The sequence below is a fragment of the Platichthys flesus genome, chromosome 14, assembly GCF_949316205.1.
Source record: "Platichthys flesus chromosome 14, fPlaFle2.1, whole genome shotgun sequence".
NCBI classification, from domain to species: Eukaryota; Metazoa; Chordata; class Actinopteri; order Pleuronectiformes; family Pleuronectidae; genus Platichthys; species Platichthys flesus.
The window spans coordinates 12845675-12859315 of NC_084958.1; the positions used below are offsets into that span (position 1 = coordinate 12845675).

A 13641-nucleotide genomic window follows, 5' to 3' on the forward strand; every position below is an offset into this window, starting at 1 on the left:
ACGTTTTGATATTCTTTTCATTTTTCTTTCTAAAGATTTACACTTACACCGTAAAAAAACGAACTGTGTCAGTGCAGTTCGACCAGACTTAAAAATGTTTTAATCTTCAGGGAGATAAGAGATATCATAGTTCACAAAATAACTTCAACATATTACATGTACGCTGAATAAGAAAATCATTGAAATGCATTTTTTTCCACTTACGACAATACAAAGTACAATTATAGTTTACAATTTAAACACAATCTACAAGCTCTATTTACCAAGTTCAAACGTTATTTCCTGTTTCCTTGAATAGAAATAGCAACATACAAATAAAGTAATTTCAGAATCATTTAGAGTTTACTGTCATATATTTGAAAATAAATTTACAACATATGCAAGACAAATAAAAACAAAATACATTCGGGTTAGTTTTAGATAATCACTTTGATTATTAGTGTGAAAAACTTGTGGTAAAATATTTATTCAGGTACAAAATAGATAAAAGTATTGTAAATATACTTACAATTTTAATTAAACATTTTAAAATCATGGACAGAATAGACTTTGATTTTGGTGGAAACACTGTTTCCCTGTGAATCATTATGGTGATTTTGATTAAATATTCCCTAAAGCTAAAGAATAAATAAAATGCTTTAAATAAAAAGAAAAAAACATTGGCGTGTTCAAGACTGTATTGCACTTTGCTATTACAATATTTGCAAAATTTCTTTTTGACAATGATGCTCATTACGGTGATTATTTCATGAAGGCAGGGTCTCTCCTTGTCTACAAAAGACTCAGTTCAAGACAGTAGTATTTATCAATGTCCTTTTGCTAGAAAACAATTCCTTTTTCTTATTTCTTAGTCTTTAGTTGTCACAGAGGTATTTCTGGAGCTCAGTCTCCAGGGCCACCATTGACAACCTCTCATCCTCATCTTCCTCCTCCTCATCACTAGAGAGAGTCTTGTCACCGCAATCTGGGAACAAGCCTGGTCTATTGTAAACGACAGGGCTGGACTCTTGCTGCTGTGGCGAACCTGTTGAAAGAAGAGAGAGTCTGTGCATTAGCTCAACTCTTTTACTGTCATTCAGAGTTTTAAGAACCAAAGTAGTAAACCATCTCACATTCAGGGAATGCCAGGAAATTCAAACTCTTTTGGATTCAAGCCATCATTAAAAGAAAATACATTTTAATTGCTGGTTTCTCATACAGACTGTTCAGAAAGATGGGCGACATGACAGTGTGAAGCAAAATCATCTTGATTGCCCCCTGGTGGCTGGCTGCAAAACAGGTCATGAACCCAGCCTCATCAACATAGGCAAATGGGACACAGACCAAACTTTGATGAAGAGCTAATTTTTTACTTTAAGTTAAGATTTAATTAGTTATTTGATGAAAAGGGGTTGAAACCTCATGTTTGACAGCTGAGACCTATTGTGATTGGCTGAACTTGTGTATGTTCGTAGCTCGTTGCTTCACACCGTGATCAATGCTGCGAGGACTTTGGCTCTAAATTACATAAAAAAGGCAATATGGCTGCATCCATTTCTGAGAGGAAGTAGTGTCATGTCGTCCATTATTATATAGAGTCTACGGTTTCGCAGATGGAACCAGCCTGGTTGTAAAGATTACTCACAAAAGCTCTGAGTTCCAGGAAGCACCTCTTTCCAGCTGTACTCTGACAAGGAAATGGGTTGGCTGATCCAGGGCTGCAGCAATAGCTGATCCAGAACCATCCTCTGAACAGGGTCAGGGTGCAGCAGCCCATCTAGCATGCCTTTGAGATCTGAGAAAAAACACAGAGAAATAAGTGATGACCCTCTGTGAATGCCAGTGTTATTGTAAAAGACAAAGCTATTTTCAGCCAACAGGAAAGAATTGCTGTATACCTGCAGAGAGGGGGAACGGGGGCTTGAGTTTGGCTCCAAGGATCTCACCCACATCACAGAAGGGGTTCTCACTGAAGAGCAGAGTGTAGAGCATAACCCCAAGTGACCACATCTCCAGCTCTGGACCCTCATAGCTACAGAAATACACCAACAAGGAGATACACATTAATGAGAAGAAGCTTGTGGATATGGAAAATGCAATCAATTCATCATCTATTGAACTTTTAACTTTATAGTGAGACTATCCTTGAAGCTAATGTTTTACTAAGATTAATGGTTGTAAAAGTCATACAGGACTGAAAAAATGTCAGTAACCCAAAAGGACAATTATTCCCCTTTTAGCCTAAAATGTCAATAATACTAGGCTGTTCCTATTTAGAACAAACACCACTTGTTATTAATGAGTAATATATACTCACGGATTTCCCTGAAGCACCTCTGGGGAGCAGTACTCCAATGTGCCACAGAACTTGTAAAAGAGCTTCCCTGGAGCCATCATGGCAGCAGAGCCAAAGTCTATCAGTCGAATGTGGAAGCAGTGGTCGATGATGATGTTCTCATCCTTTATGTCCCTGTGAAGGATGTTCTTAGCCCTAAGGTAGAAGACAGCAGCCACCAGCTGGAACACAGAACAAGCATCCAGTTTAACAGGTGGCAAAGGACAATTGTAATAACTCTAATGTGCAATTTAAAAATAAATCCTTGTACATACCTGTCTAAAGATGTAGCTAGCCAGGGGCTCATCTAACCTCGGCTGCATGTCAATGAATTCAAAAAGGTCCAGACCTTCTCCGTGTTTCTCCATCACCATCTGGAAGTAGCTTTCGTTCTCAAACACCTCCAGCACCTAGTGGCATACACATGAACATCAAGCAAAGAAATATTTGACCGTTTAGAATAAATGTTTCTGAAAGTTTGTGACTTAAGTGTTTTGATGTGACAACCCAGTTACCTTGACAATATTGTGGTGTTGCACACGTGTCAGTATGGCAATCTCCTGGCTGACTCGCCCCAGCATGGGGTCGTCTAACCAGCAGTCACTCACTATCCTGGCTTTACCGATGAACTTCACCACCACCTGTGAAATAAACATTTCATAAAGAGGCCATATCATCCCAAACCTAACTTTAAATATAAACTATTGGTATGATTCTGCATTGAAAAAATGTATTTCTTACTTCTTGCCCATCACTGTGTCTTACTGCCTTCCAGACAAAACCAAAGGCTCCTTTACCCACACCTTTAATTGGCTGGTACTCCTCTTCAAACTGTCCTTCACAGGCTCGAGAGTGCTCCAAGTCCATGGTGGAGCGTAATGCATCACCAATCCTCTGGAGGGCAAAAAGGAAAGAATGATGAATAAAACTTTTTATATTTAGCTAAACATGAATAATGTGGCCTTCCATCTTATTTCTTAAGATCTTTTTTGCTACCAACCTCTCCGAGACTGACTCCTGATTGGCTGTGCTGCGACATCGTCCCCTGCTGGCCAGGTCTACTCATCCAAACACAGAACATAGAGCTTCCATCAGGGAGGTCTGTCTTGCACACCTCACATTGCACATCTGGAGGGAAAAACAAAAAACTGTTTAATGTCTATTTGCTTTAAGTTGGAATAGCTGCAGATTTTTGATGAGAGAAACTAAAACAGTAAACATTTACCCACCTACTCTTGTGCCATCTCTGTGGTAGGCACTTCCTTCAAATCGACCCTCCAGTATCTCTGTAGCGTCTGACAACAGGGAGTGTCCGTTAACTTTCTGTTTTTTAGGTGTAGATGTGGAAGGAGTGTCTCTCACTGACTGACTCCCACCATTCCTTTGGACGGGGAACTCCGCACTCTTTCCGTTATTGATTAAAGAGAAAGCTGCCCACTGTTCCTGCTCGCATGGCTCCTTTTGTAGTTCTTCAGCTGAACCATTTCTGGCCACCACAGCAGCTTCTTTAGTCTCAATAGGCTCCGCCTCTTGGTCAAACTGTACCTCGCATGGAGAGGGTGTCCGCAGGAGCTCGGTTGTATCGCAGGATATCATGGAGTGTTGGTTGGTATTGGCGTATTGTCCGCCACTGAGCAGCTCAATACTACTGCTCAGATTCAGATCGGCCAGAGCCCGGGTCACCAGATCACCATTACTGTTGAGGTCCAGGAAGTAGCTGGCGGAGTCCTCCACTTGTGCTGCATGAGACTCCTCTGCTTGGCCTGGGTCAGATCCACCATTACCAGCAAATGTTTCACAGAAGCCAGAGGAAGACCTGGGAAATTGAGATTTTACACAATTATTACTAAGATCAGCAAACTGCAGCACTAGATGTACAAATCTTTTCAAAATGCGCAGATAGTATTATTTTATCAAAGGGAGGCCGGGAACTGTGAGTTTTGGTGAAGAACGTTAAACGCTTTCTCTCCAATTTCAACTGGCATATTACCCTCTTTCAGGCCTGTAAAAATTGGAGCTAATAAGCAATCTTTGACAGAATATCATAGCCATTAAGAAAACTAGTGTGATAACCTATAAGGTGCTTTAGTGATAACCTCTTGTCTTGTAATCTTGATTTCTGATATAAAATATGAGCTGTCTTTCCAATTAGATCTTAAATGTGGCAATAATGACATGGAAATAAAAGGTGCTAAAAATGTAATATAAATAATATTTCTCTTAATTCAAAGGATTTCTCTCCTTACCTGCTCTCCAGTGAAATGACCTCATAGCTGGAGTCCTGGAGGACAGAAGCACATGATTGGTGTTTTTTTTCTTTATTAGGGGAGGTGCCAACTCCCTTGCCAACAGCATGTCCTCTCTGAGTGGGAGAGTCTAAACAGGGGAATAAAATGATGATGAATATTTTTCAAGACTTATTTATATGCTAATCCTCACTGTTTATATGAAAACACTACAAACAACATTAAACCTTTCCATATAGAATTTTGTACAGATTATCTTGTTGATTTTCCTCTGAAGCTGTCTCTTTTCCCATTTGAATATATATTACACTCCTGTAGTGTAGTGCACTGTGTACAGGAGAGGTTCATACCGGCATCAGAAATGCTTCCAAAAACAGCAGAAAATGATGGGTCGGGCAAGGGTGAATAGACAAATCTCTGTACCAATCTGATACCACGTCTTGAAAGTAAATTAGTTTCACCTGGATTAAACTTCAATTTTCTTTTACCAGGAATAATTTATTTACTGCTCCAAATCAGCAGATGTGTTAAACTGCTACTGGCAAGTATTGTTTCTAAAGCAGCAAAGAAGAAATGACTGCCAGTAGTGTAGTGTTAGCCAGGGCAAGCTAAACCTAAGAATTTGGCAAATTCACGAGAGAAACAGCGTTAAGTGTTGCCAGACACTAGCAGTAGGCCATACAACAGTGATTGCAATCATCACTGCCATGCAGGGTCAAATAGAAAGCTACTGTTATAATAAATTTCCATAAATATTTGTATATTTTATTAACACCGTTATCGGCCAATACGGAAAGTCCAGTCGGAAAATTAAAACTAAATGACTTAATGGAAAATAGAAAATATTATATTCAAGTGGTACACCTTGGGATAAAATTCACCTGGGACAATCTCAATGGCAGGTTGGTTATTTTCCTGAACCCCATTGCAGAGCGCCTGTTTTGCCTCGTTCTGTGATGGTTCGGGGAGAATAAGGCAGAAGGTGCCTTCTTCTACTGGAGGTTCCACCCAGGCAAATGTCTTGAGGAGAGCCTGAGTGGTGTCTGCACTGTCCAGCTGACTCACGCAGGGAGCGACCCCGGCTGCCTCCTCCATCAGCTCTGTTGTGTCGTCGGCCCTGATGAACGAATGGCTGGATTTAGTCAAAATACTGTATTGTGGGTGAACAGTGGATTTACATAATTAATGTTTAAACCTCATTTAATACATTATAAATTCAAAATCTGGGATCTTCATTCCCCAGTGTCTGATTGTATCATGAGGGGACACTATTCTGCTCACACACACAGAAAACTTAACAATTCACAGCCTTAAAGTTTACAAAAACCTGGCCTTGAAAGAAAAGACAAAATTAAACTATGATAAAAGCGTTTTGGTTAAAGGTAAGCTGCCTCACTTAGCTCACTTACTGAGAAGCACATTAAATAACATGCAGTCTACCTTGAGGCGGCTAGAGCAGCTTTTGTCTATCCGTTATTAGAGTAAAATCAAAACGTCCATCACTAAATCTAATGTCTGCCTGCACATATAGATGTGACAACACCTGAGGATGCAGGCAAAGTAAATACCTTGAATGGCTGAGGCAAGTAAGTCTGCAGTAACAGATCTTCTTTACGTTTGTTGAACATGAAGTCTTTGGGCACAAAATATCTAAGTGGAATATGACAACAAGCACATGTGGATGATACCTACATAACCACACGTGTAGATGTGACTGCAGGGGGGGAGAGAGTTGACAACGCGCCGGCCTGTTTCTCCAGTCTGGTGCCGGTCCCAGTGAAGATCCTGCCTCTGCCTGACGAGGTTCTTTCCAAGATGGCTTGATGCACCGTGGCCATATCGCCCGCCACCAGTGAGGACGGATCTAGGATTGAGGGAAATAACTATTGAATTATAGATACTGCAAAGACATAGTATTGCATGACCAGACAAAGTAAAAAGTAACAGCCGGAATTTAAATGCCCACCATATTTTCCCGATATTTTGGATGAGGCAGCACTTTTACAAGCATCTGCCTCAGATTTGGAGAATGGACAGGTCTTTCTGTCTGTGTCAGACATCCATCCATAGAAACCAGGCATCAGGAAAGTGACACTCTGTTGGGGACAAAGTAGCAATAACAGAGGTGAGGGTCGTCCCAAATCTCAATTCAAACGGTACTATTCCACTGATCGTGTTGGCTGACCTTTCCTAGTAACTCGTCCCTGCTGTAGCCAAACAAACTGAGGGCCAGGTGGTCATGAATGCTGCAGATGGAGCCATCAGGACGGAGCAGGAGGAGACCGCTCAGAGGAGCAAACACCCAGACGGTTCCAGAGTACTCCAGCGCAGGGCTAGGGGAGAGGACCCTGGCGTCCATTTGGACTCCTTTGAGAAACCAGACGAATGTTGAGAATTCATAAAATCACATTATTTGGCGAATAGGCTGTTTGAGCTCAACCAATATCTTGGTTGGCCAATAATATTGATGGATATGAGCCTTTCACAAACTTATTGTATCAGTGTTTATGTTTGTTGACATGCACCAATATGAAAACTTTTTACAGAATAAATAAAATGCTCTATATATAGAGAGTACCATATATGATGTGTATGGATCATCAGGAGAGCCTGGTTAAATGCAGCTTTTTGGTACCTCAATGGCCTTTCAAATTATTTTGAAATAGCTGGAGATGCATGTTTTCTGTTGAACAGTGTTGTGTGTAAAGTTTATGCATCTTAAAGTTGTTGTGTTCTTTGTCATATGATGACCTTGTCCGGCAGTATCAAGATTATTAACTATGAACTATTTAAACTATTCTCTGCATGTTTTTTCTGCAAGTCTGGAGTCTCCCTCTGCAAGATGCTTGGGCAGGATAACAGTGACAGCTTAGTTTTAGCACCAAACTCAACAACTCACCAGAAGATGGGTGTTTTCCAGGTGAGTGTGAGGCTTCTGTCTTACACACAGGGGAGCTGAGAGGAGAGCAATGCTGCTTTTCTTGTACATCAGAGCTTTCAAGGCTATCTGATGGGCAGGTGAAACCAGTTTTGTTGTCTTGGGGTTTTCCACATAAGACAGCCCCCTGAATTTTGATACACAGCGGGACTAATGCCCCCCCTCGGCTTTTACCATACCGTCTCTGAACCTTGAGCATCTAAAAGAGAGGGAAGAAAAAGCAAAGTCTAAGATGACAGACTTAAAGAAGTACCTAAGCCTAAAATGTAGGGATATAAATTATTTTCTGCGTGTTCCTGGTAAACAGAAACTTAAAAGCAAAGCTTAAGAATGAGAGCGCTCCTCTGCTGAGTGGGACAATTTTGGTTTCAAAGTGTGCTTACTTTGGGCAATGCATGAGTGTGCAGGGGGATTTGTAAAAAGGGGATTAGCTCCTTCACAGAAACCCCTTTCAACTCGTCAGGATGGTGGTATCCTAGAAGATGTGCAAATGCCGAGTCACAGGTTAGGACACTGCCCTAGAAATGAAAGAGAAGTGTAAGAAACAATTGTATTAATAAGTTAGAACATTTCAATATTTTACCCAGTCGGAAATACTTCAACCTAACAAAATAGTAATACCACAGAATTTGTAAAAACATTTAGAGATAACTGACACAACTAATGCTACTAACTGAGGATGTACTTACATCTTGTGAAAAGGAGAGAAATGCTGAGAACCGCTCTACGCTCTCCATCATGACAAGCCATGGCTCTTCAATAGGTGACGGTTTGTGAAAGCACACTGAAAACGGCATCTCTCCAGATTCCGTCACAACATCCACCTACAAAAACAATATTCAACACAGAAAACACACTCTTCAATACACACTATATTTGCCTAAATTGTAATTTGATATTATCATATTTTGAAGAATATTAAGGAATTGGATGCATGTTATTTTAATTTCTGATCTTTTTTATCTGCATATTTTATACCACTTTTCCAGACACAGCGGCAACAGTTCCATCCTCCAGCAGATAATCTTCTTCCAATGCTTGTTCCAAGACCTGACTGGTTTTCTTTAAGAAACCGTCCAGCTTTTGTCCAATCAGCTCATTGGAGATGCACTCAAACAGTTTGCAGGCCTGTTCGTTCACTGACAAAATCTGAAAAAATATGTAATGAGATGTGTTTGTACAGGTTATGTTATAGTTGTAGTACAGTTTGACCAATTTCCACGGAGCTACATTTTGCTCACATATAATTCACACAATATCATGAACACAAAACTTACCTCTCGGGTTTTATGGTTGACAGTAAGAAGGACTTTGTTTGGGTTCAGGACAGATAGCGATTCTGTCAGGCCAAAGTTTCCAGAGTTTAGTTGACCGAACAGGCTTTCTTCTGTCTCTGACATAGAGGACGGGTGTGGCGGCCAGACAGCAGCATCTTGGGGGTCAGGGTGTAAACTAGAGATTTGGTGGTTTCTTGTTGCGACTGAACCGCAATCGTCCAAACGTTCTCCTGTAAAAAAAAAATAATAATCATTATTATCATTATTTTTACCCCCTCCAAGGATATTTATGTTTTTCATTGTTTGTTTGAATGATAGCAGGGTTATGCAAAATCTACTGGGTATGAGTATGTTTGACATTTTACTTGATAATAATTTATGGTTCTCGTGAATAAGTGTGAACAATTTGGAGCAGATCAAAATAAAAATCTGGATCTTGGTCCTTGACAGTGGATGTAATATACTTGGTGCCACTCAACTTATCTCCACAAAGGAGGTTTTCTTCTGCATTTTTTTGTTAGCTGGATTATGCTTAAACTAACACATTTTGTGAAGGGTGGGGCATGACTGAAGGAAGAACCCATTACATGTTAGTGGTTTCATAACGGCACTTTTGAGCCTTGGTGGAGATCTACGCGCTAGTCATTGCAATTCTTGTTTATAGTTTTGAATTGCTTGTTTTGTCCAAATTCAAATATAGCCAGCTCTTAATTCTGATGGTCCTGTATGTGCCAAGTTAAACTCACCCGTCAAAGAACCAGGATAATAACGACGTTGCAGAGCTAACAGTTTCTGCCTGCACGGCGGTGTCCGGGTGTGTGGGTAGGACTTGTTCAGGTCGAAGTCATCTTCCAGGAGATCGGAGGAGAGGTCGGGCACCACACAGATGGTGTTGCCTTTAAATCGGACCCCGAGACGAGCCTCGGTCGACAGCGACATTGTTGTTGGGTATCCAGCGAGAACTGACGAGAGAGAGAGAGAGAGAGAACGTGTGATGGCAGCGTTGTAACGATGCTGTAAAGATGCACCAAAATACAGACTCAGTTAATGACAGACACTGGAGATGAGCCAGACAGCAGCGTCTCACCTCTAGTCGCAGAAAGGACCCGTGAGACTTCAGCTTCCGGGCGGCTCGCACAGACACTAGTCGCAGAAGTCTCAGTTGACGATAGTTGACAAGGTAACGCTGCCTCTTCCTGGCTACCTGGCTAGCTGGCCATCGGCTAACTCCACGGCTAACGTTGCTACAAACAAAAACTCCACCGCCGCGCTCCGATCACTCGGTTCACCGCTACGACTTTAAACGAAGGCGACGTCACCGTAGAGTCTGCACAGCGTCGACATCGCCTCCAGAGCGTCAGTTTTACACAAATGGAGGGTTTAACGAGGTTATTTCCATTTAGTTCAATCCGTGTTTTTGAAAATCGCGGGTTTAGAGCGCCAGTCGAGTGGAAGAGTCGATGAAAGCGTCTGTAGCCAATCAAATGTCCCGCCGCCGCACAGGGAACGCTCATTGGGCTAATCACCGGAAACGTCCGCCTTTGTTTCCGTGGACTCTGTTTCTGTGGAAACAGAGTCAGAGCAGCAAATAGGATCCAATCAAATAAACGAGGAAAATAAAGCGTTTGATTTAATAAATGAAATGAATTTGTTCTTGGAGACATTAACCCTTTAACAAAAACAAAAAAGTGACAAGCACAATTATTTTTTGTGACCCTGGGTAAAGGTTATTGGCCTGTTATTATTTATTATAATTGGATATTTCATCTATTTATTCCTTTTTGATGATTATTTAACTTGTTTGTAAATTTGTATGTGACTGACATGTGATTAAAATAGATTAAAATTTTACATGTGTAAAATTGAACTGTGTTGTCTTTTCTTGGCTTCATGTGTTCTGTTAACTTGCAAATAACTGAACTGAAATACTAAGCATTCATATTTAAAATTGAAATTAAGTAGGAAATAGCATTGCCATCTTTCAAAAGTTACAGTCTGACTCACTAAACAATACATATTGAATCTATTGTTCCAAGATTCGAAAGACGGGATAGAAAAAGGAATTACTTAACATCACATGAGAATTATAAGATCTTTATTTGTATGTACAAATCTGATGAACAACACCCAAAAAACATGTTTGAACAGACTGAACATAAAGATAATCTCATTATGTAAAACTGGCAACTGGGAGACGATGGGTAAGAATTGACTGTGTTCCAGGTGCAGTGACTGCAGGGGTCCAGGTCCATATGTGTATTGTGTTTTTTTAACTGAGCCTCCTCATTAGCTGCTCAATCGCCCCCCAGAGGAGGATCATCTACCCAACAATGAAGAGACAAACATTTTAGCTACAACATAGAGAAAAACTAAATGAATCAGATATCATCGCCACTGACAGAAAGTCTGTCAAAATTCCAAAATAAAAAATGGTTGAAGGTTCACAACAGGAAAGTCCACTATCCTGTACTTTTGTGAAGAATCTCACAATGAGATGAAATGCTCATTCGGACATAGCTGCTTCATTAGGAAAATATATAACAGTCAGTACAGATGATTTCAAACATATTCTAGCTTAACTTTGCTCTTGTAGTATTAGTGACAGCACTATGAGCAGAACTTCGGTTCCTTCAGCCCTGAAACGATTCATCACGTTGACAGGCAAGCACCAGCTGCAGTGGAGGGGGTCAGCATATCATCCAGTCTGCTGAGACCACACACATCATCATTGTTTTTTTCTTCCTCACATCACAAACATCTAGAAAGGGAGACATCTGCAAAACTGGGTACATTTTGATACAGATCGACCTTTTTTGTGTGTCGACAGTGCCATGAGCTTGTGTGATGCTTTTCTGCAGAAGCAAGTGTCTCTAAAGTAATATTTACATAATGCATAAACACCCTTATCACAGAAGTAATTAAAGCAAGATTTGTGTCTCAAAATATAGGCTAATCCTTTGCTTCTCTGAATTTGTGGTTCATGTTTTTTGATTGGAGGAGAATTTAGAATCACAAATAATTTAGCTGGATCCTGTAACTAATGTTCCGACCGAGTCATGGCGGCTGGCTGCTATAGCTGGAGCATGCATGCTTTTGTCAAGTAACTCACTTTACAATAAGGAGCACTGGTTGTTCTTCCTAAAGACAAAGAGCCAAGCAGAACACACACACACACACACACACACACACACACATAAACATTCACACAAACAGTCGTACGAGCACACGAGCAAAATTGGGCACATGTTCATGGTGCCATGGCTGTGAGGAGTGAGCTTTGAGAAGCTTCTGGAGCATAGTTTACGATAGAAGGGGGTTCATCCTACTGCTGGTAGTCCTTTTTACTGTGAGGACGATTTCCCAGAAAATGATCAACCTCTGTGGCGATGGCGGGTGTCATCTTTGGAATAACCTATGGTCCAGAAAACAAAGGTAGAGCACACAATCAGTGCCTGTTTGGCATTGCCACATAATTACATGATTATCCAAAATAGGGTTTTGTAGGAAATTGTCTTAATACTTGAATTGCTCCAAGATTCTCTGTTAGTTGCTTCGGATTAGAGGATCCCAGCAGCACTGAGCTCACTCCTTCGTTCCTCAGGCACCAGGCTGCAGAGAAAGATGTTGGTACAGTTGCTCTTGTGGTATCAAGGTATGGGGCAGTAGGTAGAGAAACACTGAATTTTGTATTGAGCAGCACATTCTATCGTTGCCCTCACAGGAAATAGAAGGCTGTTAATGTTGTCCCTTACCTATGGCCAGCTGAGGCAAAGTACATCCAAGCTTCTCCGCAATATGAGTGAGTTCCTTCAGCTTGGCTTGTTGTTTTCTTCCATCTTCACTCGTTATTTTCTCCCTCAACCACTGGTATGGCTACAGGAGCAGTAAAAGTGAAATAATTATCACCAGGATAGCACTCTGAAGAGCTAAAACCGCTGCAGTCCCCTTATGAAACCAGTTGTTTTATCCACTAGATCCAAATTTTTCGTTGGATCTGCACCAAATTGCAAATCTGCCGCTCATCAGGATGCAAACAAAAATGTAATTCTTCTTTGGATCGTATCCCACTAACTAACAAACAAACAAATGTAGACTAAATCATTGGCGGAGTTAATTACACCTAAAACAGGAAATAATAATAACCTGAACCATATAATGGTTGTAGAAGCTTGATTTAAGACATATGGCACTATAAGCGGGTCTAATGAATTTTTTTTTTATACCTTCATCGACGCCCTGGAGGTTTCTGGGATGCCGTTTTCATACTTTCCAGTGATGATGCCACAGGCCAGGGGGGACCAAGAGACCACACCCACACCTACGATACAAGAGTTACCACACAAATCTATCACAGCCATTAATGTCTTCCAATAATGCTAAACCTCGCGAGAGAGCCGTAGACTTACCTATCTTATGGTAGAGCTCTGGTAGCTGAGTTTCCACTTTATCCCTCTGGAAGAAATGGTACTCAGCCTGCTCACACACAGGTGGAATCAGATTAAACTGCCTGGCCACAGAGTACGCCTCCTGATTGAATGTGATTAGGGAATAAAAAGAAAAGAGAGATGTTCAAGGAGGAGGAAAAAGGCAAATACTGACCTTTATGCAAAAATATTTTGGGTGGGTTTATAGCGCTGGTAATTCAGAGAAGGCAATATGGAGATGAGAAGCGGTCACATTTATTGTATCTCATTATGGGCTACGAAGTATGTTTTAGCTAAATCAGCGCTTTCACATTAAAAAGCCTTTACCTGAAATGTTTAGGAACCATAAGACGTTTTGACATTATTAGTAATTAAGAAAGTAAATATGTATTTTTATAAAAAATATTATTACAAGGATAGTAAAGAATAACGAATAATTTTA

General features: G+C 40.7%; 2 protein-coding genes across 2 annotated transcripts in view; both read right to left on the reverse strand.

The window, feature by feature from the left end:
- Positions 1 to 89: 89 nt before the first annotated feature.
- pask (PAS domain containing serine/threonine kinase) lies at positions 90 to 10179 on the reverse strand. Its single transcript, XM_062403625.1, has 21 exons — positions 9863 to 10179; positions 9522 to 9737; positions 8776 to 9005; positions 8477 to 8647; positions 8188 to 8322; positions 7882 to 8016; positions 7460 to 7697; positions 6746 to 6927; positions 6527 to 6656; positions 6253 to 6424; positions 5442 to 5677; positions 4561 to 4690; positions 3544 to 4130; positions 3315 to 3442; positions 3056 to 3208; positions 2830 to 2955; positions 2590 to 2724; positions 2297 to 2496; positions 1878 to 2011; positions 1625 to 1774; positions 90 to 1024 (listed from the first exon to the last, which is right to left on the reverse strand). The coding sequence occupies exons 2-21, from the start codon at positions 9712 to 9714 to the stop codon at positions 855 to 857; spliced, it is 3735 nt and encodes a 1244-aa protein (XP_062259609.1). The 5' UTR covers positions 9715 to 9737; positions 9863 to 10179; the 3' UTR covers positions 90 to 854.
- Positions 10180 to 10894: 715 nt separating this feature from the next.
- kcnab1b (potassium voltage-gated channel subfamily A regulatory beta subunit 1b) overlaps positions 10895 to 13641 on the reverse strand; it is a 32714-nt gene continuing 29967 nt past the window's right edge. Inside the window, exons 11-15 of the mRNA XM_062405371.1 lie at positions 13182 to 13302; positions 12999 to 13093; positions 12528 to 12648; positions 12296 to 12384; positions 10895 to 12187 (exon numbers count right to left, since the gene is read on the reverse strand). Of these exons, the coding sequence (XP_062261355.1) occupies positions 12098 to 12187; positions 12296 to 12384; positions 12528 to 12648; positions 12999 to 13093; positions 13182 to 13302 (516 nt within the window). The 3' untranslated portion in view covers positions 10895 to 12097. The remainder of the gene's footprint in view (positions 12188 to 12295; positions 12385 to 12527; positions 12649 to 12998; positions 13094 to 13181; positions 13303 to 13641) is intronic.